General features: G+C 37.4%; 1 protein-coding gene across 1 annotated transcript in view; it reads left to right on the plus strand.

The window, feature by feature from the left end:
- The first annotated feature begins 17,852 nt into the window (after positions 1–17,852).
- eml1 (EMAP like 1) overlaps positions 17,853–27,992 on the plus strand; it is a 79,961-nt gene continuing 69,821 nt past the window's right edge. The window contains exon 1 of the mRNA XM_038286247.1: positions 17,853–17,974. Coding sequence (XP_038142175.1) covers positions 17,947–17,974 — 28 coding nt within the window. The 5' untranslated portion in view covers positions 17,853–17,946. The remainder of the gene's footprint in view (positions 17,975–27,992) is intronic.

Genomic DNA, 27,992 nt, shown 5'->3' on the forward strand with positions numbered 1-27,992 from the left:
GCAACTTTTAAAAGCTTAATCTGTGTTAAACAACCCTTTAATTAGACTGGGAAAAAAAACTCATATATACAATAGCTATAACATAATGCTAAACATGTTGAAACTAAATATGCAGGTTATATAAAATACAAATAAAAGCAATTTTGTGAATGAAACTATATTATATGCTTCACAATAAGTAAAGCTGCTTTTATTTAAAAGGCCTCTGATACGCACCTGACTGCTCCTGTGGGCAGGCGGCGGATGCTCTGTGTGACTTAATTCAGATGACACCGTTTCAACCCACCTCCAGCCCCTCCTCCACCATCGTAGCTAAAACTTCAATAGAGTTTTATTCTTCCCGGACTCTTACTGCGTTCCCCGTCTCATCTTAACCGATCCGACAGAAGACCGCCATGTTGAGCCTGGTTCTGCCAGAGGTTTCTTCCCAACGGGGAGTTTTTCCTCTCCACTGTCGCTCCATGCTTGCTCATCATGGACGGGTTCTCTCAACCTATGTTATCCAACTGGACTTCCATCTTCCAGGTCCCTGAGTGAAGCTCTAGTGTCAGCTCACCCAGTCCACTGGACAATGCTCAGCATAGCGTCTCGCTAACCAGCAGTGTACAGACTGACCAATTTCATCTATCTCCACTCCACCACCAGGAAACTGACCTGTTCTTTGCTCCTGTTCATACATATCTATCTAATTGTATTTTCTCTTTGCATGAGGTTTTCAGATTAAAATATAAGATTTATAAATTTATCATACAAATGAGATTTTGTACTATTTACACCCATCTGATCCTGGGGACATGGAAGCTAATTAGTTAGCTAACTACAGTATTGTAGCATCAAGATTAGTTAGTTAGATTAGTTTGTACACCAAGACAAACCAATGGTTTCTTGAGAATGTGTTTAATTTAATACCAAGAGTTAGTAAAAAAAAAAAGTAAATCATATGAATATAGTTTCTTTTGGGTAAACAGCCAAACCCCCATTATAACTTTATGGTAAAAGAAAAGTTGTTCCAAATGTGCTTTTGCGATTACTTCAGAGGCTTAGCTCTACATAATGAATCATTGTAAAACAGATTTTATTATTCAGCAATAAATTATGAATTATTTCTTTTACTTGAGACTGCATGAGAAAGAGAAGTATTTCCTGCCAGGTCAGGGTTAGATGCCCCTGATAGAAACTATTGGGAAGCCATTATAAATCCCTACTGTTGTAACATTTGCATAGGTTACAAGAACTGCCAAACTAGAGATGTAAGAACAGAGTGATCACTTTTTGTACTTTATTTTACTTTTATTTTTGTAGTTCTTGAAGAGTGAACTAAGAGTCATTTGTCTATGAAATATATGAAAAGGTGGGTATAGACATTGTAGTCTAACTGTGAGACTAATTTGATCAATTTATACTCAAGTAAAAGCAAAAAGTAACCAAGTATAAGAAGTAAAGGCCAGAAAAAAAGACATTTAAAATGAGAAACTGTTCCTAAAATATTTATAATCTATAAAAGACTCATAAAGAATGCCTAAGTCTATGTATGTAGACATACAGATATATGCAGGTCCTTACAAGTATGTGAAACAAAAGTTTATGTTAAGACAAAAGAAACCTACATTTCCAAATTTGTTTATGCAGCTTACAGCACTTACAGATAATACATACAAATAGCGCAAAGTTCTTCCAGTAACAAATACAGACAGTTTACTGTAAATTCAACTGGCATCTAAATGTCCCAGAAGACAGACAATAACAAACTGTACACATGGGTCTGTTTCTGGTGCATTATGAATTAAATGTGTCAGTTTTCAGGAACCTACAGTGGGTGGAAGAGCCAGGTATTATGCAGTGTTCCCTTACAATAATGTTGACCAAAAAAAGTAAACAGTATACTAAAGTAACACTACTTTTTTTCAAAAAGGTTCTAGAATAATACTCACCTAACGCCATTTCTATACACTGAAAACATATCTCATATTTAATTTTTCAACAAGCCAATTAAATAATAATAATTCAAAAAATTATCTTATATAATCCTATATCTTTTTAAAAATAAATGCACACATTAGTATTAATTATGAATAAGTATATATATATATATATATATATATATATATATATATATATATATATATATATATATATATATATATATATATATATATATATATATATATATATATATATATATATATATATATATATATAATTTATTAATTTTTTATATTTTTTTTTATCAATATTAAATACATCAACCTGATGATTATATATTTCAAATAAACATCAAATCTTTATTATAAAATGAATATGGATCATGTAACGTTTAATACTTTTTTGTTGAAATGATCTAAAAGTGAATGGGAATTTGTTATATAATAAATTTACATGGATCTTAAAATTTGGCTGAAATATTTTGCCTTGAGTAGCCTGTTCCCATCCCCAGCCCAAAACATTATGGATTCTTATCTTTTTTATATTACGCAATACCTTAAAGGTCTTTGCACAGCTTGTTTAAAACGCATATTTTGTGTGTTATTCATGTAGCGGAGTTTGCTTTTTCTGAGCTAGTGGAACACGTTATACTGGGAGCAATTCAAGTGGGAAATTTTAAAAACGAACAAGACACACCCTGACATTTTTAGAGAGCATAAAGAAAAAAACATTAAAGCAAAGATGCTTTTCTCAAGTATTTAAGATTAAATCTTTCCATTTGTGACAAAACTAGAATGACAAAAAGAAAAAAAAATGTGTGCAGCATAAAGTTCATCCTCCCCTTTATCTGTTTGGAGGGGAAATTGTCTGGCCTCAAATTGGTTTGTCTTGGCAGCCATTATGACAGAGCTAATGAATGTTTTGGCTTTGAAAGAAGCTTACTTGTGTTTTTTTTTTAACCTCAAATGTTTTGAAATCATTTATAAATGCAGAGCAGCTGAAGGACTGTAACCAGGCTTTCAGAAAAAATTTGGGACACTGCGTAATCTGTAAAAATAGCAGAATTCAGTTCTCTGCAAACCATTTGAACCACATGTTCCTCTGAAAATAGTAGAAAATATCAAAGCCCAACCAAAGACAATTTATTACTGTTTGAAAAAACGGCCTGCACACTCATTGTTTGTCTGAAACATGTTAGATAACTATGCTTAGTCTGGGCTTAAATAACTTTTGCTGAAATGCATAACATGGCGTACATGTTTTTTCATTTAAAAAAATTTAATTTGTTTGGTGCTTGTTTGTTTCCATGCCATGCTGTATTTTTTTTTTTTTTTTTTTTTAGACCTAAAATGTTTCTTTAGATGATTTAGTTTCAGCTTTCACTAAAATAAAAGCAGAATATGCTCTTTGATTATAAAATTAGGATTAAAATGTGTATTAAATCCAGAAACACCATGGGATTTGACAAGGACACATTTTATTTCTAGCTTTTGAACATTTAGATTAGATCCAATGCCCCTCTCTCTGGTCAGGGCTCAGTTTCTTCCTCAAAAAAAGAGCTCAAAGACAATATCTTGGCACCTATTCCTGGCTGATGCTACAGGAAGGACGGGGAGATTGGTAGATTTATCCAGGCTTAGTCTGCAGTAACCTGGGCTTTACTACGGTCTGTTCTCAGCAAAGAAAAAGCAGAAATTGGAAGGAAAGCTCTGGATCCACTAGCTGGTTTATGATACAGCCTTTACCTTCAATCACTGGGTATGGATGCAGACAAATAGAACAACATCAGCCTCCCCTGTAAACGCAGCCTGAGGTTAGATGCCCCTGCAAGAAATTAAGACTCCTACCATCTTAAATGTACAAATTTATGCAATAGCAAAAGTTTCTGATAGTGTTAAGACGAATCCTATAAACAATGTTAAGAAAGCAGAGTGGCGCAGCGGAAGCACGCTAGACCCATAACCCAGAGATCAGTGGACTGAAACCACCCTCTGCAGGGGAGGGGTGGCCTGGTGGTTAAGGCATTGCGCTCAGAATCCAGAGGTTCCCTTAACCCAACACTGCTCCCCGGGTGCCGCACAATGGCAGCCCACTGCTCCCCAAGGGGATGGGTTAAATGCATAGCGTTAATTTCATTGCTCTGTACTTATGATTGTGAAATGACATTAAAAGCTGGAGAGAAAAAAATGAACATTGCTAACAGATATTCGACTCACATCAGGTCTTTGGCCCATGAGGTCAATTGTTGGGCAATGGTTCTTCATCCAGACAGTCAATACTTTGTCTTTTACCTCCACCTGTTTGTTTTCAGATGGTAAAAGGATTTTCACTCAGACTGTGTTCAGGAGTTATTATGTTTTAAACTCAGATGACATTCTATTTTCCAACAAATAAGCACATGTCTAGCCAATCTGGGTGATTTTTTTTTTAATAGTTTTACTAGTATTGTAATTTATACATGCTAAGTATCAACACTAGGGTAACATAGCTAAAGCTAAGCTCATGATTGCTGTAGTGACTGGGACAAATACTTTTGAACCATAAGACACTGAAAACTGAACAGAAGCTGAGCTTTTATTTTTAACCAGTTAAAACACATTTCATGGTCCAAATCAGCTCCATATGCTCTGATCTGGAAGCTGCTTCTTTGAGCTCTAGAGATGGGTACAGTCTGCATTTTTGGATGTTATTTCACTGGGGCTTCCTATATGAAAAAAATTCAACTGTTTTTGCCATTAATGTAATCATATTTATTTACTTTAAATGTGATTAAGTACATATTAAAAACGGTTGCATTATTTTTTTTCAGTATATTCTACGGGTCCAAATTATACATTTAACCAATGCTAGTTTTTAATGTATGGGGTTTTTCCCGCTTTATTTAGATTATGATCTTTAGCTTAAATACACGTTTAGTTCTAAAGCAGTAAAAATGTAAAAAATAAATGATATGAATATTGCCTTTTTTTAATCAAATCTATTCTGTAAATACCTACAGTCTCTTAATCCAGTAATAAACATGCCGTTGGATGAGTTTTGCATGTATCATATGACAATGGATCTTTCTTTATGCCCAGAATATTCTGAGCCGTGCTGCATTGCCCGGGGTTTGGGAATCAGCACCCTGACTGTGGGTGGTTCCTACACGTCTTTGTTGTATCCTCAAAGTATCCCTTTCTTTGCCCAACTTCTGCTTTTAAACCTAAACTAGGCATAAAGGTTTTAAAAAGCCAAACAGCTGGTTTTCTGTGTCATTATGAAAGCTGTCTTTTGTTTTGATATTTTGTCACATTTGCTGTGCTGAAAGATGTAGAGCACAGCACCCTTACTGTGTGATTATGCTCATGTGTGGTACACTGTTCCTCTGTTTTTTGAGCGTGTAATTGACAAGCTGGTCCTCTTTCTTTTCCTTTTTTTTGGTGGGGGGGGGGACTCAAGCGGGGGAGGAGAATGATTGTTGTTTTAACTCAGCTCCATACCCCTCCATTTCTGTTTTTTCAAGTTTCTAGTTTCACCCGACTTGTTTCCGTCAGGTTTTATTCATGACCTCCATCTGGAAATAATATCGGTTCATGAAAACAAGCCATCAGCAATTTTAGGGAAAAGTTGTGTGTGTGTGTGTGTGTGTGCGCGTGCACTGAGGGGGGCTTTAAGGCTTCCTCTGTTCGCATTGGGCTTCTCCGATGAAGCAGTGTTGGTGCAGTAAGAACGGCGCTTTTTACTGAAACCACCGCGGCCCTCTCCTAAAATCCTGCTGCAAAGCAGTTGTGGTCTATAAAGCCTTTGATTCAAATGCAAAGTTAGTCATCAAATGCTGGAAAGTTCAGCTGCTGGGAGGAATTACGTGTCAGGCAGGTCTTTGGCAAAACGTTTGACCTTGGCTCAGACTGAAAATATGCATTAACTCAGTGAAAGCCTGCATAGTTCCACAGGAAAGAAGATCTGGCTTGTGTTAGAGCGGCTCACAGGAGCGTACGCAGCTTGTGACGGTGGAGATAGAGCAGATATTCACTCTGCTCCAGGCTCACTGAAACACCTCTGTTATGGAAAACCAGTTTGGCTTTCCATGGTCTGTGTCTGCCTGCCGTCTTGGCTGCTGTACACACGAGACAGGCCGGTCACACCTGAGAGCCTCTGAAGAGCAGCCAGACATTTAGTCGGCCTGTCCCGGGCACAGAGGCCTCTCAGTCTCCAGGCCCGTCCAGCTGTCGATCTGAGTGCACGTCTGTCTGCCTGGAGCCGATATGATCTCTTTCAGAGCCATAATGGCTTTAGCAGCCCCCGAAGGAGAAGGAGCGAAGGAGGTGTGTGTGAGGAGAGCTTTCATTTCTACATGAGGAGGTGTGGCTGGATCATGTTTTAAAAGCCTTGAAGTTAACCTCAGTCAAAAGGTTTATGCATGCCACGAAAGCCGCAGAGGCATCATGTACTGCAGACCTGGAAGGTGTACATACACGCCCTTGTTAAAATGTCAGGTTTTTTGTTATAGAAGAAAAATGGGACAGTAAAATATCATCTAGGAACTGTAGGAAAAAAAGATGTGAAATTTAATCAACCTGGAACCAAATTTGGTTGTCTTTCATATAGTTTTCTTTATAGCCTCCTTTAGCTGAAGTCACAAGTTGCTCTAAGCTCAAAAAGCATCAAGGGTTGATGTGTACAAAAGTATCAGTCAGGAGAAGAGTAAAAAAGTTTCACATCGTTGTTGAATGGACCGCGATGCAAAGTGGGAAAGCAGTGAGTTGATATTTCTTTGACATAGTAAAGAAAAGATAGAAACTTGTCATGGTGGAAAAAAAAACTAGGAACAAAGGAGGAGATTCAGTAATGCCAACAAGAACTGGTTTTGTTGGACATGTGACAACAGTCCCCTGTATTCCTCTATATCGAGGCCAGAGGTCAGAAACTTTAAACAATTCAAAGAGCCCTTTCAACATTAAACGGGACAGCAAAAATATTTTATTTTGAAATCTAAGGAGATTTATTATTATTATTTCATTCCCTTGTTTTATGTTTCCTCTTTTATTCTTGTGCTCTGCTTTTTGCACATATGGACTTATTTCTCTAAGACATTCAGTCTTAAACTTCAGCTTCTGAACTGTCATTCTTTCTCTCCTGCTTCGCATTATCCAGATAAACCCTCCTTGTCATTTTCTCCTGCTCTCTGTTGGTTTATGCTTTCGAATTGTCATTATTCCTCAGTCGATTCTGACTGTCAATCAATGATTCAGCTTTTTTTCCAGCTTTTTTTGTTGTCATTACACTGTCAAAGGTACAGAGCAATAAAATTAACTCTCTGCATTTAACCCATCACCATGGGGAGCAGTGGGCTGCCATTGTGTGGTGCCTGTTAAGGGTCTTTGCTCAGGGAGCCAGAGTGGCAGTCTGTGGGAGTGGGGCTTAAAATCAGAACCTCTGGATTCCGAGTGCAATGCCCTAACCACTAGCCCGCCCTCCCCAACATTATTATTATTCTATGTTTAATCAGTGAGCTCCTTCCTGTCTGCACTTTAGTCCTACTTCAAATCCACAAAAAATATCATTCATTGCTATGTATCTAACTGAAAATAATAAGGCACATCGTTTGAAACCAAAAGAAATTTGATTACTACTACTAATATGCATAAAACCCCCAAATCTACTATGTTGCCCTTAAACACATTTAGAATTTGTTTTTTTAAGAACCACATTGAAGGGGCCAAAGAGCCACACGTGGCCCTGAAGCCACAGATTGCAGACTGCTGGCCTATGCAAAGACGTTTTGTTGAGTGACAGAGGCTTTGTGTTCCTAAGAAAACATCCAGGCCTCACTAAAATCTCCCGAATCATTGTGGGGAATTGTGTTTTAGTGGTTTGGAGACACATAAAAGTAATGGTTTTGGAGAAAATATACATGTATAGCGTCGCTAAAAGAACACTTTCGACTTCCGGTTATGGCCGCGAGCTAGAAGGTCACGTTCGACACCGCTCTCTACAACAATCCTGAAAAATCCCTTGATTAGACTTCAAAACGCCCCTAACAGTCATATTTGAACTTGATTCGGATACAACAATGCCTGGCCCTGGAAAAACCAGCAAGGATAAGGCAAAAACAGCCACGCAATCTAAATTAACTGACTTCGGACCGCAAAACGTGGAGCTAAGTGCTAAGGAGGCTAGCAAAGATGTTAGAGTTGAGCGGAGCACTAGCAATGAGGCTAGCGCGGAGCTAGCGCAACGCAGCGGGGATGACACGAACAGCCCACCTGGTGCCAAGGCGGAGATATTGGGGGCAATAAACAACTTAAAAACAGAGTTCGGAGTAAGATTTGATGGCGTCATGACTGCCATAGATGCTATACGAAAGGACGTGGGTGAATGTGCCAAACGTCTGACACACGCAGAGGAGCGCTTATCTACGGTGGAGGACGAGCAAACCGGGCTGAGGGCTACGGTCCGCAATATGGAGAAAAGAAATAAGTTTCTGGAGGAGAAGGTGGTCGATATGGAGATGCAAATTAAGCTCAATAACATCAGGTTGGTAAACCTCCCTGAAGGTGCCGAAGGCTCGGACACCTGTGGATTTTTGGAAACCTGGATACCAGAGGTATTGGATTTACCCACCTTAAGAAGCCCTTTGATTTTCGAGAGAGCGCACCGCGTTGGACCGAAAAGAAATGCAGAATCATCCCCAAGAACTGTAATTATGAGGTTTCTTAATTATAGGCAAAAAGAAATGGTACTTAAAGCCGCTAAAGGAAAGCTGGATATCCTCTACAAGAATCAGCGGGTGAGATTCTACAACGACGTCGCCACGGAGGTGCACAAACAGCGCAAGCAGTACGATGGAGTGCGAAAACGGCTGCGCGAACTCGGGCTGAGACACGGCATCATTCACCCGGCTAAACTGGTGCTCACACACCGAGGGGAAACGCACAAGTTTGACACACCAGCGGAAGTTCAGGCTTTTATTAATCGGATTCAGGAGGTACAGGAGTAAGGGACAAAGTGGCTGTTATAGGAATGGACTGGTGGAGTACAATAACTGCGTGTACGTTTCCCTATTTTTTATTTTTTTTCTCTATGAATAATACTTTTACGGTAAGAGCAAAGCACACTTTGTGTTCATAATGGGTGATAACGATGTGTTACATTGGTCCTTGTTTTTAATACAATTACTGCTGTAATTATTATATCCTCACTTTCATTATGTAAGCTTTAGAGGTCATGTTGCTTATATTGGAGCATTTAAACATATGTTTAGGGAAAACTGATATATCTTTTTGTTGATGTTTGGAGTCAGTGGAACAGATCATAGAGATCTGTACTTGACAGTGGTCGGAAGGAGTGTATTAGAGGGGTCTGCCCATTTGGATGGGAATCGTGGGTTTGTTTTTTCACATAGTTCAGTATTCGTTTGTTGTGTATGTTCAGTTGCACATGTTGTCCCTCTCAGGCATGTTTGTAGAATATTTATGCCATTTTCCTTTGAGTTGACATGACACAAGGAATAGAAATTAAATGTACATCCTGGAATTGTAGAGGCCTACATAAATCTAAGAAAATTAAACAGGTCATGAATAAACTGAAGGACTTGGAATCTAAAATAGTTTTTTTACAAGAGACCCACATCTTAGAAGAAGAATATATAAAAATAAGCAGGAGGTGGCAGGGGAATATATATGCAGCTTCTTTTACATCAAGAGCCCGTGGAGTGATGATACTAATCCATAAATCAGTTCCTTTTCAGGTCACAAATGTTATTAAGGATAAATTTGGCAGATATTTGATTGTACAGGGGTCCCTTTTACAACAAAACCTGAATTTAGTGAATATATATGGTCCCAACGTAGATGATTATAATTTCTTCTCAAATCTTTTTCTGAGTCTCTCATCCCTCTCAGGTAAATACATTGTTGGGGGGGATTGGAATTGTGTTCTGGATCCCACTCGCGACAGATCGACCGGGACTGACCAAACACATAATAAAAGTAGAGAAACCATTTGTAACTTTATGAAAGAATTAAATATGGTAGATATCTGGAGATATCTAAAACCAACCGACATAACCTATTCTTGCCATTCAAGTACATTTAATACATACTCTCGCATAGACTACTTTTTAATTTCAGCAGATTTGTTAGCAAATGTAACTGACTGTTTCTATGATAGTATATTACTATCGGATCATGCCCCTTGTAATTTAATTTACTTAAACAACAAACTGGTGAAGGATCACCCCAGATGGAGCTTACATCAAAAATGGCTTAAGGATGAAAACTTTCTTAAATATGTTGAGGAAAGGATAGACGAATATTTTAATGTGAATACAACACAAATTACAGCCTGTATTAAGTGGGATGCCTTCAAGGCCTGTTTAAGGGGTTACATAATTGGTTACACCTCATCAAAATCTAAAGAACAACGTAAGAAAAGGGAACAGTTAGAGTTTAAAATAAAAACACTTGAAGAACAGGTTTTTAGAGATGGTAACTCATCAGCTGAGAAGGAATTATTGTTGTTAAAAGCACAATACAATAAAGAATCTGCTGACAGAGCAGCCTCCAGTTTACTAAGGTTAAATCAATCGTTCTATGAACAAGGAGAAAAGCCCGGGAAACTCTTAGCATGGCAAATTAAGCAGATGGAAGCCCAAAAAAACATAACATCGATTACCAATAGTAAAGGGGAAAATGTGGTAGAGCCGACCAAAATTAATGAAGAATTTAGAAAATATTATGAAAGACTTTATGATTCTCAGGATACCTCTGATTTACAGGAACACAGTATTTTTCTTAACAAGTTAGATATTCCAAGTATAAATGAAGATTACAGACAACAATTGGAGGCTGAAATGAATGAAGAGGAAATAAGTAGGGCAATTGACAACATGAATCTGGGGAAAAAAGCAGGACCTGATGGGTTCCCAATAGATTTCTACAAGAAATTTAAAGAGCAACTAATAAAGCCTATACTAGAGATGTTTCAGGAAGCGTTTTCTCATGGTGGGCTCCCTAAATCAATGATGGGAGCATTAATTATTTTGTTACCCAAGCCAGGGAAACCCAATAATAAGTGCGAAAACCTGAGACCAATAAGCCTACTCAACGCCGACCTTAAAATACTTTGCAAATTATTAGCAAAACGTCTGCAAGATTCACTTCCTTCAGTGATACATAGGGATCAAAATGGTTTTATTTTTGGACGCCAAGGTCTGCATAATGTCAGAAGGCTTTTTAACATTATTCATGGCCTAGACAACAACTCAGATAAGGCTCTGCTTTCTCTAGATGCCGAGAAGGCATTCGATAGGGTTGAGGGGCCCTACCTTTTTAATGTCTTGAGTCGATTTGGTTATGGAGATACATTTAAAAAATGGGTGCAATTATTATATTTGAATCCTACTGCGGAAATACTGACAAATAAGAATGTATCAACCCCAATCACTATTAAACGTGGATGTCGTCAAGGGTGTCCGTTGTCCCCATTGTTATTTACGTTAGCAATGGAACCTCTGGCCATAGCTGTAAGGTCTCATCAATCTATAACAGGTATTACAATTGGACAAGTAGAGCACAGACTCTCATTATATGCAGATGATGTCATCCTGTTCATCTCAAACCTAAATAGATCTGTCCCAGCTTTGTTAAAACTTATAGAGGAGTATGGTCACATTTCAGGGTATGTCATCAACAGATCTAAATCATCTGCGTTGTTATTGGATGAGAGAGAAAATGAAGCACCACCTCAGGTTCTTTCTCAGTTTAAAGTTGTTAGTGAATTTAATTACTTAGGAATTCAGGTACTTTCAAATTTGGATGTAGTTGTCAAAAATAACTATGAACGTTTGACAAAAGAGATTACTGAGAATGTCAATAGATGGATGTCCCTCCCCATGTCATTGATTGGTAGGGTTAACATTTACAAAATGAGTATACTCCCAAAAATATTATATGTTTTTCAGAATGTTCCCCTGCCGCCTCCTGCAGACTGGTTTAGTAAAATGAAGAAATTAATGATTAGTTTTATATGGGAAAATAAACGAGCCAGGGTTAGATTGTCTCTCTTACATTTACCCTACAGTGAAGGAGGACTGATGTGCCCGAATATAATCTGGTATTACTGGGCAGCCCAGCTTAGGACCATTCGATATTATTTTAGTACTAAAGATGTCCCCCAGTGGACAGAAATGGAATCTAATTCTGTAAGTCCACCTCTTCCCCTGTTTATTTTGTCTGATACAGTAGCTAAATTAATGAAGAAAACAGTTAACCCAATGGTTAGAAATATGATTAAAGTTTGGTACGATGTAAAGAAATTTACAAAAGAGTCAGTTACATTGTCACAGTTCACTCCAATATGGGGAAACCGTGATTTCAGTCCAGGTAGATCAGATGCCGTGTTTAAACAATGGGCTCTTAATGGAATAGCCAAAGTCCAGGATTTGTATCCAGCAGGTTCAATTTATATGATGTCATTTGAAGCACTCAGGCAAAAATTTAACATACATAGAAAATACTTTTTTAAATATCTTCAACTTAGAAGTTATATCAGGACAAAACAAAATAATGATATAACCAAACCACCAAAATCCAATTTAGAAGAAATGGCCTGCAAAGATAGCTCAGGCAAAGGTGCAATATCAGAATTTTATAAATTAATAAGTTCAAATTCATTAGAAAATTCAGTTCTAAAATTGGATGCATGGAAGGAGGATTTAGGGATAAATTTGTCAGCGGAGGAGTGGCAGTCTGTCTGCACCAAGGCTCATAAACAAACAATTAATTCACGCTTAAGGCTTTTACAGTATAAGTGGTTAATGCGAGTTTATGTTACACCAGTTAAATTAAACAGGTATAATTTTAATATACCAGACACATGCACAAAATGCTCTGACGAAAAGGGTACATTGTTTCATTGCTTCTGGGAATGCAGGGCAATTAGGATTTTTTGGAGAGAAGTAAAACAAACTATAGAACAACTAGTTTCAAAAGAAATTGCTCTGGATCCTGGTTTTTTCATTCTGGGTTTATATCCCAAAAATATTAAATATACCAAATGTGAGCAGTTATTGATCGATATATGTCTGTTACAATCTAAACGTCTAATTGCACTTTTCTGGAAGAAATCGACAGCACCAACTATCAGACACTGGGTCAGACAAATGTTGACAACTTTACCCCTGGAACGTATAACCCATCTCCTAAAAGGAAAAGGTGATCTATTTGAAAAAATATGGGGACCCTTTATGACGTTTGTGGAAGGTATGGACTTATCTGAAGACGACGAGGACAATTAAATAACACCAGCTTGGAAATCTGGTTGATATCGGAGCCTTTATTACTAGTTTGTGTCTTTTGCTGAAAAAAGTGTAAGAGTATTCAAATGCAGATGTGTATCTGAGAGGGTATTTGTGTGTTTTTCTTTTTGTTTTTTGTTTTTCTTTTTGGTATGGTTCTTGTATTTGTTTATACGGTATGTATAATGGTTGAAAATAATAAAAATATTGATGGGAAAAAAAAAAAGAACACTTTCTGAGCAGCAAGGTGGTGGTGACACCTGTAATTATCAACTGGTTTTGACCAAAAACCTTTAGATGTCTGCAAAAAAAGCTAAAATATAATAAAGGATATATTTCTCAGCATAACAGGAAAGACTTAATCCAAAAAAATCTCATTTTTAAATTAGCCTTACCAGAGACCAGAACCAAATTTTAAGAGAAAATCTGTAGGTTCATCTAAAAAAATGCTGAGACCAAGAATATCCTCACAATATTTTGGATCTGAAGAACTTTGGCAAAGCAAGTAAACATTTCAAATGCAAAATGTGGGATGATGACACGCTTATAACTGGATGCTTAAAAAAAAACAAAAAACAAAGGTGTTGGGGCAAAGTTTGAAATTTAAAGATGTATGGCATATTGAACATATGCATTTCACATATTTTTCTAAATGTGTTATTAATTCTAAAGGAAGGAAAAAGAAATGGAGCAGTCACTGTTTCCAGCTGCGGAATCTACTGGCTCAGTCACTTGGAGGTATTTCTCTTTTTGGTTATGAGATCTCCACATGTTGCCTCGCCTCCACCCCACACACACTGCATCACAGCAGCAGTCTGGGTCATTTTTCTTTTGAAGCCCCCTTTTTGCCCCCCTTTTTTATCCCCAGCAGTCCATCCATCATACAGAGTTCTTCTTTCACTAACCCCACCCCCCACCCCCAAGCTCTCTTTAACCACTTAAAAAAATGCTTGTTTGGTCCAAAAACCTTCATCGCTGGCTATTACTTTAAACTCCTCCATGGCTCTGGCTTCATTGTTTCACTCATGCATATCTTTCAGCCTCCCACCAGCCCTCATGGCTCTCTTGTTCTTCACAGACCACAACTGCAGAAAAGCATCTGGAGTTTCCCCCATCTTTCAGCTGGTTGAGACCTGAGGGCAGCGCTGCTTAGGATCAGGATTTCTGTGTGTGGATGTGTGTGTGATTCTGACTACCACCACTGTTCAAATCAAAGTTTCTGCCTTTTGTCTCCGCGCTCTGGAATCCCCTCCGTCACACCTCGGCTGCTGCTCAGTGGGGGCAGCAGCCTGTAGAAAACTTCCTCATCTACAGTTAATCCTCCTCCTGAAATACCTCCCCTGGGTTACAGGAATTCAGTTAATTAAGGGCTTTTGAGACCTTTAATCTGATGGATTAAAATTTTGCAAAGCAACAGTCAGATTTATCTCCCCTAAAAGGTTAAACATGCTTTACTCATTTTGGTGGAAAAAGAAAAACTGCAAAATGCAAGAAGGTTAGTTTTATACGCATAGAAAGAGTTGGGTTTTAAATGTGTTTTTATTATTAGAAAAATAAACGTTTGTGTGTTTTGTAGCGCCGTTATACATTTACATGCAAATTAGTTTTTAACAAATATTTTTTCTGAACAAAATTATTAAATATAAATTGTATTTGTTAATATTCGAATGGAAGACACCATTTAAGAGCAAAAATCTTAGTGATGTGGATTCCTGCTCTCAGGCAAAGCGTTTTTAGCTTCCGCAGGTTGTTAAACCCGTAAAGAGCTGTGAACTGCGGCTCTTTTCCACAAGTCCTCATTTAGGGCTTCACCCACAGAGCCATAAAACAGTTAGTGGAATCATTCAGAGGCTGTTAGATTCAACACTATTAGGAGTTCATTAGTACCTGCAGACACAGCTACTGTTGCAATTGGAGGATCATTAACATTACCCATTAAAGCAAGCCACAGGCCCTCTTCATCCACTCAAGCTGGTTTCTCCACATACAAACAGAAATGTACAGTATGGGATATTTTATCAAGAACCTCTAACTTTTGTCTTCAATATATTTTCACAATACCTAGACAATGGTATTAAAAGCTGAACAAATAAGAGATAACTGAGCTAAACAAAAGAGTGTCAGGATGCATAATTGGATTTAGAGAGATAAGTGTAATTAATTAAATTTTCACATTTCAAGAATTTATTTGCTTTCAAACTGATTTGTAAAAGAGAAAACCTACTGTGATTTTTTTTGCTCTGTATCTTTAAGGGTTAGAAGTAATAACTAACCATGTGATAAGTTCACACTAGTAATTGAATGAACAAAAAAAAAACTTAAAAACGAGAGATAAATGCAAATACTTAATGTTATTTGTTAGAATAAAATATTGATTGGGAATGAAAAAAAAAAATCCAGACAAATTCAATTGTTTTGTTTTTGTTGTTGTTGTGGTAGGTTTTTATCAAAGAGTCTCTGGTTCTTTTTAATCCATCATCTGAAAATGGAAACTAGTATGGCAGAGGTGCTAACCCTCTGAAACATGGCTGTCCACCAGAGGTTACAGGATGAAAAAGAAACTTTAATTAGAGAAGTAGCCAAGAGGACAACAGTAACTCTAGAGAAAGTGCAGAGATCCATAGCACAGGTGGAAGTTTGAGCTGTAAGGGCGACCAGTTGTTTACTTTACATATCTCATCTTTATAGAATGTAGTAGGAAGAAATAAATTAATACAGCAAGCCTTAAGAAGTCAGGCTGGCATTTTGCTAAAGAAAAACAGACAAGGAAGGTGCTCTGAGCAGGCAAGCAATCTAATTTCAGTTGCTCATGCTTAAGGTCATGCCTGGAAGATATCACTATTACACAGAATGTACTGTCCTAATTGCAGAACATGGAGGTGGAAGCATCATGCTCTGGGGAGATTTTTTTTAATCAGGGACTATAAGAAGGTGATAAATGATGGGAGAAAGGATCCCTCCTAAAGGAAAATATGCTTTAGGCTGCAAAAGACCGTGGGCTGGTACGGAGGTTCCCCTTCTAGCAGGACAGGGACCATAAACATATAGGTGACAGAAAGAGAGTAGTTTAGTTTAAAGCATATTAATGTGTTAGAACACCCTAGTCAAAGTTTAGACGCAAATCCATTTTTGTGCCAAGACTTAATAGAAGGTACAATTTTGGAATTACTTTGTTTTGGTTTGTACCACTGACCCCCATTCAAATACATAGGAGTTATTAAGACCATATATGAATATTATAAAAAAATGTACATAAAAAATAGATTATTGCTAGAATCATTGATGGACACAAATAAAAAGACCATCAACTCTGAACTAAACTCCCACATGGGATAATTATAGGTAATCTAGCAACCATTTTGGACTTTGTTGGCTGGACCACGCCATCTACACATTTTGTGCATGATCAAAGAAGGAAAATGAGTCACAGTGCTCCCTGGTCCACTTTCTGTTTGCAGGAGCTCATGGGTCAAAAGGTCCTGATGGGGTGAAGGTTTAGGTTGTGTTTGGAAAAGGCCTCGGAGCTCTTCGGCAAACAAGAGCTCCAAATCAAACATCAAAGCCAGAGTTGGTGTGAAGGCTGGAGTGCTGTGAGCTCAGAGGGTGGAGGGGCTCCTGACAGGTCTGCAGGAAAGATAACAGAGCAGGAAGCCCCCCTAACATCTAACCTCCTGTGTTCTTTCAAAATCCCCAGATAACCCCTCTCCCCATCTACTAAATCCTAACCTCCATGACACCGAGTTCTGCTGGACAAGCCCAGCGTCTGACCCCACTTAATCACATGCTGAACCTTTCCCTCGTGATAATCCTCCCTGCCAACTGACAGAAAGGGTCCGCTGAGTAAGCCGACCAGTAAGTCGGAAGAGGGAGCACAAAGTTTAGGGGGAGCTTAATTGAAGCGTTGAATATTTTCCTTTGTTCATTCAAGTGGGCCGGTAATCTATGAAGGGTCTGGTGAGCAGTTTTCCTTCACTTTCAAATCTGGGAAATAAGACCCCAACTCCCCTGTTTTCACCAAACATTATCTATATTTTTGAGACTAAACCGTTTTTTCTTCATATGTCTGCTTCCTGTCTGTTTTGCTGAGTTTAGTCGAAACTGCTTGTACAGCTTGTAAACATGTGTTCAGATGTGTTTATTGACTGAAATGCAGTCTGGAGATCAGAGTCACTTGACCCTGGAATTTAATTGGATGAGCTGGAAGAAAAAAAAAAGATTTCCTGGGAAGCATGGTGAAAGAGCTCAATGACACACTGCTGCCCCCATGAGGAACAATTGATGTACTACAGCCAAATACTGTCAAAGTAAGTTAGAGGTGTAGTAGATCTGATTATATATGAAGACAATATTACAGTAAATAAACTGTGTCGATCACACAATTCAGAGCTTTAAATAAAGCTACAGTTTATGTGTTGGGGTCAATGGTGCCAAAAACAGCTTCTGAAATCGTATCCACGGGGCTCTGTCACATTTCAGGGAATGAGTAACTGAAGGAAGGACTGCTTGTTTTAAATTTAGTGTCCAATGGTGCAGAGTGCCCTGCCTGACTGACGTATCTTCTGGCCACTGATCCGATTGTTCGTAGAGGGTCAGAGTGGAGGAGGATAGACAGGCAGAAAGTGCGCAGAGACACAGTCCTGAAAGCCAAGATAGAAGGTTTCTTTGAGTCCTAAAGGAAGAAATAAGAGGCAGTAGCAGCTCAGTAGACAGGAGAGACTGTGCTTTTTCTTCTTCTCTCTGCAAACATGTCTGACTGTGAGGGACCACCCATGGGTAAGAGTAGCTAAAATGATTATTCTTCAATGGTCAACCTATGTTTAAGACAGACGTCTGAAGCAAACATTGGGCATGCATGTCTGTAAATTGTTTGGGTTTGTGTTCCCGCATTGTGTATGTGTGTTTTCTGTTCCTGTGTGTATTTTTGGAGACTGTTTCTGTGTTGATCCATCCTGTTTTAGTCCCCACTGAGATGCCTCACCCAACAAGGAGTCTGTTCATTCTGAGGCCTTATATGGAAACCAGAGCAGATTCCTTCTGCTCTGCCCCTCAGATGTTTCATCCTCAGATGTCCAGATAAAAAGTTATTAAAAATCTTTTCCTGTTTCTGCAGAAATTGGGCGCAGTGCTGCAGGAACTTAGGGTACAAAGTTGCACTGGGTGAATGTGGAGGTTCTTCTGGTGGGTGTGAGAGCTTTGGTGGGGTTTTCTGTGTGGCACGATGAAGCATTAAGCGGTGGGTCATTTTCTGCAAGAGCAGCCAGGCTGAGAAAGAAAAATAAGTCTTTCTGATGTCTGGCATTCTCAATAACAGTCACAGTCAGTTATAAATAGAACCCTTTTTCTTCTTTCCCTCCATCACTTATTGATGTTTCCTTCTTGCCTGCGTCTCTCAGCTTTTCTTTCCTTTATTTTTTTTTTACCTCTCTAATGCATCCCTCTCTTGTGAACATAATTCTGGAGTTTGATGGCTCTTTGATGTTGTTGACCACACAGGGATTCTTGTAATTGTGTCTGCCGCATGACTTGTTATCATCTGATTGTCCTTCCTTATCGTATACTATCATTCCATCATGCATTTGCCAGGAAATTACTCAACTTTATCAAGGCTGATACAATCTAAACGGCTGAAACATTCACATCTCTTAGCCTGCTCTTGCATTCATCCTCTTAGTGTGCAGTCCTTAAGGTTTATGAGTAACATTAGTTACAACTGTGTGACATTACCTTAAGTTTAAAAGGTTTTTCTTATCTAATTTGTTATGTTTAGTAAATCTTAGCTTCATACGGCAGAGTGTTTTATACTTTATGCTAGACGATAAACGTCTTGTAAACAGCAAATTTATCATGATCATGTTTACATTTTTCCGTGTCAGCTGTGTTTGACCTTGTAGCTATCAGTGTTTATATTCATTCTGATGTCCAACATGGAGAAACAAAAGCACGAGCAGAGAGCTGCGAAACAAAGATGAATGTTACACAATGTATAACACAATGGCCACCCAAGAAGTAAATAGGCAAAAGAATGTCGACACCGTTATGTATGTTGAATTTCTGGGTAAGGATGAGGAAGTTAGGAGAAGTTTTCTCTGAGCAGCAGACAGGCACAGACTGATACCTGGACAAGTTATTTAAAAGCGCTCTTGGGGAAAAAATTCAAGTTTAAAAAGAAAACTAATTGTGATATTTTGACAGCATTAGGATGTTTTTTTTTTTTTATCTGACCAACACTGATACTCTCATATGCAAATAAGACATAAGACATAACAGTGGTTGAGAAGCAGCTGTGAATGGCAGCAGCTAAAAATCTTAAACATGTTTTCTATTTTATCAAAATAAGACTTAGCCTTCCCTACACTAATGAAGGAGGAAAAATGGCTCCACACTCTGCAACAAGATGGTTAGTCTAAGTGTATTTAGTCTGTCCACAGTTAGCTTTCTGCTGAAATGTTTGGTCCTAAAAGGTTGCAGCATGTGGAAGGTGGAAGAGAGGTTAAAACACATTTATACAGTCTGTATTAATTTTCCTCTTAGTAACAGGGAAAATAATTATGGTTGTTTAAACTTAATGTGTTGGAAGAACACTTACAGAAGATATTTATTAGAGGTGTTTGTATTTAATATCAGCGTTGTAAATAAGGATGAAGTCTACTTATTTAGAGGTGTACGAAGCTAAAGAAAGATCTGCTGTTTGATATTATGTGCCACCAACTTTAGCACACAGTTAACAATCTGAGCTATAGTGAGGCAGTGTTTAAATCTTCAATGCATGTTTGGTGGAGCTTAGCTCTGCTCACACACATCCATCTTTGCATGAGCTTAGCTCCGCCTTTGACTTGTGCTCTGAGCTCAGCCTTATTGCTCTATCAGCATCATCTGTGTGCTCGGTTGTCTCTGCCGACGAGACTTTATAAACTATATGTTGCAGAACAACATCATCTGTGAAGAGTAAAAATGGTTTTGCATTCTTTCCGGATTTTATTTCGTCCAGCTTACGTGAAGTGATGCAAAACTTTCTTTCCTTTCTACCAAAAGAATCTCTATTTTATTTTCAGTTTTATTTATTTTTATTTTTTTGGATAAACATTCAGAGGCAAATATAGACCTTCTGAATATTTCTCTCTCATGTTTTCTCTCTTTTTATCCACCCAATTAGGATCTCAATATTTCCTTGTATTTTCACATTTTGTGAAAATACAAATTCCTGCAATTATTTTGACATTTAAGTTCTGGATTGTCACTATAAGGAAGTTTTGGAGGTTGTCCTTATTAGTAATATGATCGTCTTAAATCTGAATGAGGGGACAAAGAAAATTTTGTTGGTGACTTTGGTGAAATGGTTACAACTATAAGCATAGGTTTTGTTAACCAAGAGGAAAAATTACTGCTAATCTTTTCATTATTTTTTAACAAAAACTGCCGTAGGTGTTGCAACAGTCTTAGTATAGCAAAAAAAGAACAAAAGAAAAACATGACAAACAAACCAAAAAATAAACCTGGTAAGTTTTATTACCAAAATATAAAAAAAAAAAAAAAAAAAAAAAAAAAAAGTCTGTTCCATCTTCTAAAGCGCATGAATAATTGGTGACAAAATATTTATCATGAAACAATTTAAAAATAGATTGAAAAATGTTGGAATTAAAAAAATATATTCTAAAGATAAAAATTATCCATGCATTTTTAATTTGGATTAATTATAAGATATTAGTCATCCCTGACCCTTTATTTGATTTTTTAAATATTTTCTTGAACAATGAAAATCGAATGATAAAAGGGTTTAAATATAGAATTCAAAAGAATAATTTAACTGTTTAATAAAGGTTATATTGGTCTATATCTAATCAAATCTAATCTTTTAAAATTCAATTCAGTTTATTTCTATAGCGCCAAATTCACAACACATGTCATCTCAAGGCACTTTACAGTTCAACCAGATCATACAGTCAAATTGATACAGAGGACGAAGAGAGCACATCCACTCAGTCACGGTCAGAGAAACAGGACCACAGTGGAAAACAGGCCAATCTCCAGCATCTATAAACAAGGGTGTTGTTGGAAGCAGCACAGCTGATGTTTCTCTCCAGGATGGTGTCACAGCCAAACAGGAACAGACGAGGCAAAGCTACTCTGAGGAAAAGCAGAGAGAGTATAACGTTAGAGATTGAACTAACAGATTCTGCAAAATAGGAGAATAGAGAGAGAATGAAGCAGAATGATGAAATGGGGGCCCCTATGTCCTCCAAAAGTCTAAACCTATAGCAGCATAACTATAGAGATAGCTCAGGATAACCTGAGCCACCCTAACTATAAGCTTTATCAAAAAGGAAAGTTTATTATTATTATTATTATTATTATTATTATTATTACTATTATTATTATTATGTATCGGTCTCATTATATTTGCATAATGCATGAAGAAAAATAAAATCAGGTGCGCAAAAATAACATAACCCCAATAAAAATATGTTGGTTAGTGTTCCATGGTAAAGTTAGTTTAGTAAACACAGGTGCTGCTACCCATAAACTTCATGCTAGCACTAGTGGCTAATGATGATTTCTTTGTAGCCTACACTGAGTGCATCCTCTCTGACAGGATTTCTAATGGTTCATCATTTTGTCATTGGCATCATTTTTTTACACAATGAATGCACAGTAGTCCAATGTTACCCTACAGTATCTGGAAGACTGAATAGATCTGATGAGCAACTTACAATAACTTCTTATGATGATATAACATGATAATATGTGTGATTGACTGTGACCTCTCTCTCGCTCGCTCTCTCTCTCTCTCTCTCTCTCTCTCTCTCTCTTTCAACAATCTAAGAATTGTTGCTGTGCTGTGGTGGAGTTTACATTTTACAGTGTTATATATATATATATATATATATATATATATATATATATATATATATATATATATATATATATATATATATATATATATATTATCGTTAAGAATTTAAAACTTTTATCATCACTGTTTCACACAGGACACTAATTAACACCTGTAAAACAATGCTCTTTATTCTTAGATCAGCACATCTGTTGTATGTAGAGACCAGTGGTCACTTTTAGGTTGTGTTTGGCAGAAATAGATCTTTTGGTGAATGAAGTGGAGAAATAAAAAAAATGGCTTAACTCTTGCTGGGATTATTCAAACTGATGGATAATTTCACAGAATGATTTTTTCCTATTAGTTCCTCGTAGCTGGTTACCAGAAACCTGTGAGCGCTTAACTGTTGAAACTGTAAAAAACAAAGAAATCCTAAAAAATCTGAATAAGCACATCTCCATGGTGTCCATTAGATTTAATGTGGGAAATAAATGAATGCATTTTTATTATATCAACTGAAATGTATAACCTTTTTTTGTTTGTTTATAATTATTTTGCAGTGTTTCCCGATCTCTCTTAAATCTGAGTATTTTAACTGAAATAATCTGAACTATGGCAAAATCCAAAGCTGTATTACATAAAGTAACATTTTCATATTCGCTCAGCATCATTTTGTTAAACACAATAATCAAGTTATACTTAACCTGATGTGTGGAGGTTTGGGGATTAACATGCAAAACATATACACTGTCTTTGTATTTATTCATATCACAAAAAAAGTTGCTGAAACTATAAACAATACAAGACACAGTGGTCCTTCTAAATCCCTTTTTCTAAAGTGTAACTTATTCAAATTTCATGATTTAGTAGATTGAAATTTTCCAGGTTTTGTATGATTTAGGTAAATATTGCCAGTGAACATCCAGGAAAGATTTAAGAAAAAAGAAAATCTCTATAACCTGAAAGGAAAATATTAAAGAAAAAATAATAACAAATTCAAAATTAAAATTATGGAACAGACCTTCACAATAAAAATGTATTTATTTGTAGAAAGTAAATAATCAAGAAATCAGTCAAGAACAATGATGGGATTCAGAAAACATATAAATACTCCAAGGTTTAAGATGATGATGACTGATTGTATTGCATTTTGATTATTAAAATACATAAATAATGCTTTACATGCTATGAAATGTGATCAGAGTAAATGTGGATAACTGAGAAAAGATTAATGTAACTACTGCAAAAGGTTTTAAAATGAATTAAGAGGCATATATCATAATTGTTATTGTAGTTCCAAAGAGGTTATTTAGCTTTGTAGTTCATTTAATGTATTTAATTAAAGTATTTACTATGTTTTTTAAGAGGGTTCTTGTTTTTATTTACTGGTAAGAGAATAAAAATATTTTCCAAAGCAGAAAATATAAAACATACACCCCAAATAGTTAAAAAACAGAACAGCTTTCATTTATCCACGCAAACATCTGAAGCTCATTTTGATCTACTATTTTTCCCCCACATTCTTTACCTATTGAACCTTTAATTGCTGCGTAGAAAAAAGAAAATAATACATACTGAAATTATTTAGCATTTATAATGAAGAAAGACATTTATGTCCCCTGAGTTCTTTTAACTTGGCACTTTTTATCCACATAGAAAAAGGTCTCTGCAGTAATTACGGCTGATTTCCTACAGGTGGCAGTATTGTCAGATTTTCATTTCCTGTTAAAAGTGTGAAGGAAACCCATAGGGACAGACATTTGTGATGCAATGTTTGGGTAGGAGAGAGAACAGATTAGGGTTTCAAAATCAGAGAGATTAAGGTGGAATAAATACTGACGAATGGATGGAATAAGATAAAGGAGGTTAAGCAGGGTGAAAGAAGGGATGGAGGGTGGAGAATTGACCTCTTTAGCTCATCTAACTGAGAATTGCAGTGGCATTGATAAATGAAGAGTTTGTTTTACATTCAGTTTTAGACTCCATGTAAGGAACTCTCTTCTGTGAGAACTCTTTTCAGAAATGCAAGTGAAGTCATCACAGTCTGCTGATATCAGCATCACTTCTATGAGAAGTATCTCTACTGATGCAAAATATGTTCTTCATTCAAGCAAATTAGATGTAATGAGCCTTTTTGTCCTTTGGGGTAGTAGTACATAGATTTAATAAAGCATGCTGCAAAGGTTTTTGCCTATATAGATAATCATATTCGTTATGTATGAGCTGGATGTTGTAGGAGTCTGGGGGATGGGCATACATAGACCTACATCAGATGAGATTAAACTTGTCATGACCTGAGAGAACCAGCAGCAACACTCCATTTCGCTGTGTCCTTTTCATATTAATACGCCTCAGTTTTTCTGGGTTATTTTGGCAGCTCTGATGTAAATTCAGACTGCTGTCCTCTAGATTAGATCATTATTTTCAGATTGTTAGGTAGATGAACTGTAATCAGGCTCAACCTGTTTCCTGGTGTTTAATGGCCTTAAACAGCAGCAGTTTTATAGACTTTCATGGGACAGCATCTGGTGAATTATACACATCCCAGACCACTTCTGCATCTTAGCCATGCCTCATTAACATATAGATTAGAGGAGGAATCATTGGAGTTTATAACCATGCATCTCCATTCCTCTGGCATCAATAGCAGGAAGTTTAAAGCTGATGATACTGAAGCAGAAAGAGGTATCAAAGGTTGAAACAAAGCAATAAAGTCTGAAATAAAGATCAAAATATTATCATGCTGTTATAAACAGAAAGAAGCAACAGATTCACATTCCGTATCACATCTGCTTTTTTCATTCCCAGTTTTACATCAGGGGACTGGAAGTAGTTGCTGTAGGTTTGATCTATAGGAGCTCAGGCTTTTTGGATCATCTTCTTTTGAATCTCTTCCTCTAACTGTTACCTTTTTTTTTGTTAAACATTTCTTTATTTTATAGATTTAAAGATTTATTTCACTCCTGATAGATTAAATTAAAGTCAAGTCTTTATTTTTGATTGGTGTCATGATGGGTTTCAGAAAAGCCCAGTATGCAGAACACCACGGAAACAGATGAAAAGTTTAACAAGTTTATTTGAACACAAGCACATGGAATTTACACGGGAACTGGTTCAGGCCTGGGAGCAGGTTCGCTGGAGTCTGTGAGGATGACAGTTCAGTTAGCTTGGGAGCAGATGAGTTTGGATTTGAGAGTTTCTGATTTATACCTTGAGGAGTCCGGGTTTGGCTTTGAGAGAGGAACTGTTGGGTCCAGAGACTGTTTAGTTTAGCAGAGTTCAGTAACCGCTTCAGCGTCTTGCTTCTAGCGTGAGAGCAGACCTTGACTTTGGGTTTCCAGCTCTTTGTCCAGAGCAGCATGGGAATCCAGAGGAGAGTCGTCAGGTTTGGCTCAGGGGGCAGGCTCGGCAGGTTAAGCTCACCCAGAGCTTACAAGGGAAACAGGATTCCTGTAAGCAGAGACAAGGAGGGATTAGAATCCAACCAGAAGACAGAAACAACAAAGGTTCTCAGAAGATGCTAGGCTCAGGTGCTAACCAAACTGGATAAACACTGCGGCGTTGAGGCAAGGTCTGAAGGCCGGTTATATACTGCAGGATCCTCTGATGAGGAGATGAGCCTCAGGTGTGTCGAAGGTTCAGCTCAGGAGGATCCACGGCGAACTCTGCTGGAGAAAGGTGGAACTTCTCCAGATCCCAACAATTGGTTGGTTAACAAAATATGGTATTTTCTTAATTTAAATTTGCTCCCAATTATGAAGATTAGCTTAATATCTACAAAGCAAATGTACATTTTTATTGTGAATATAACTTTCTGAACCTGTTCTTTATCCATGCTAGTAGACCTCTTTGGTCTTTACAGAAATGTACAGAACTGCATATATTTAAAAACAAACCCTAATCTGTTCATACAAAGCCGTGTTAGATATGAGGGAAATCTATTGTTCTCACATGACGCCACAGAACCCTATTGGCCCAAGTTATGACTATAAAACACCTGGAGGGGTGTTACAAGAAGAATAATCTGGTGCTAAACAAAGTAGAAACCGATGAGATTATTATTGACTGCAAGATGAGAAAGAGAGAGCATCCTCCTCTCAGCATCAGCGGCTGTTCATTGACTAAAGTTTGGGACATTTGTTTCCTTTAGGGTAGATTCCACAGCACCTAAGTTAACACATGAACAACTTAGCAGTCACTAATGGGGTTCTAGAAAAATTACATTGTCTGATAGGAAAGGAAAACCACTTGATTGCATCAAATCATTGACTCCAAGGCAATCCCTCACACCAAGCATGCTTGTGGTGACAGTGGAAAGGAAATATTCCCTTTTGTCAGGAAGAAACGTCCAGCAGAATCAGGCTCAGTGTGAGCTGCCATCTGCCAAGGCCAACTGGGGTTCAAGGAGACCGAAGCAGACATACAGACATAAGAAGGGATACAAAAGGAACTTGTCAACCAGCTCCACAGGCGTCCCCAGGAAAGGCAAAGCCAGGCAGACGAGCTCCAAGCCAGCCCCCATGTCAAAGGAGGAAAAGAGCACATCCAGTTAGTCACAGTCAGAGAAATGGGTTTGCACCGAAAAATGGGCCAAGCTCAAACATCTATAAACAAAGGTATAACAGACAGACAAGAAAAATCCACCATTGCTTTTTATTTGTACCATTTAAAGAAGCTATAGACAGTGCGCTGTAGAATGATGTTTTCATGCTCCTTCTATGGTGTCACTTTGGGTTCATGAACGCTTCAGACAAAAATCTGATGGATGTCTCATTTAATTACTAGTATTAACAACCAGTTAAAAAAAGTCAGATTTTAGTGAAAAATCTAAATTGATTCTCAAGACGTGTTTTGTAAATTTAGTCTAGTTTTCTCCTCACTCTGCTGCACTGCTTTTATACTGCTTCAGATGCTCCACATTTCTTCTGATTACCCCCCAGTTAATTAGTTATTCTCAAACCCAACCTCAGTATAAATATCTCTGGTTTTCATTTTCTATCACTGGATCATACTTTTATACTCTCTATTTCATATCCTGGTCTCCTCTTGCTCTTTCTGTGGGTTTGACTGTTTCTTTCTTATAAAATTTTTTACCTTTCTACTTCCAAACTCTAATGCGCATTTTGGACCAGGGTTTCCACATCTTTTTACTTTTTTATTGTTTTTTTATGATATACTTTGGAATACGATCTTACGTTTTGCTGCTCTAAGATTGTATGCCCATCAATTGAACAACAAATCTTGATTTTATCTGAATTTTTCCTTGTTTTACTCAAAAACGTTTAAGAAATAGTGGAGGATGTTCTTTTTCTGTGTGGATCATCTAAATAAGTGGTCCTTCTAATTGTCAATAATTCTAGTGATATTTTTACATATGCTAGTCCCCTTTTTCACTTACCAGTGGTAAGGCTGACTTCGTGAAAAAATTGCAAATCTTCTTTTGGAAAGTAAGCTTGTATGAGAGATGCAAACAGCAACTTTTAAGAAGAGTGTGCATGAGGAGAAATAGGCTTGTGCATGCTCTTACACATGTTTAATAAGTGTTCCCTCTTGGGAGCGGGTTCAGGATTGTGCTTGTGCACTTTTTTTTTTAAAGTGGAGAGGGGTCTTCAAAATTCATGAAAATCCTGCACTATACCTTTAAGGATCCATATTTTTCTTGATGATTCTCAGAAAATGCTATCAAATGAATCCCATTATGTTGCTCAGATGACACGAGTGTCTATAGACATTACAGTCTGTTCATGGATAGCTACATCATGTCAAGTCTGTGATGCCGTATTAAGAGCAGAAGTGATGACCCAGTTTTTTATGACTCATATCATCACTTGGCACTGCTGCAGCCTGTGTGGCCCCCAGCAGCTCGCTGCAGTGTGCAGCTGCTGTTTCCTTTTATTCTGCAACATCACTGCTCTGCAGAGACAAATAGCCAGATTTATGTGGCATCAAAAAGGGATGCAA

The sequence above is a fragment of the Cyprinodon tularosa genome, unplaced genomic scaffold, assembly GCF_016077235.1.
Source record: "Cyprinodon tularosa strain WSP-4 unplaced genomic scaffold, ASM1607723v1 ctg222, whole genome shotgun sequence".
NCBI classification, from domain to species: domain Eukaryota; kingdom Metazoa; phylum Chordata; class Actinopteri; order Cyprinodontiformes; family Cyprinodontidae; genus Cyprinodon; species Cyprinodon tularosa.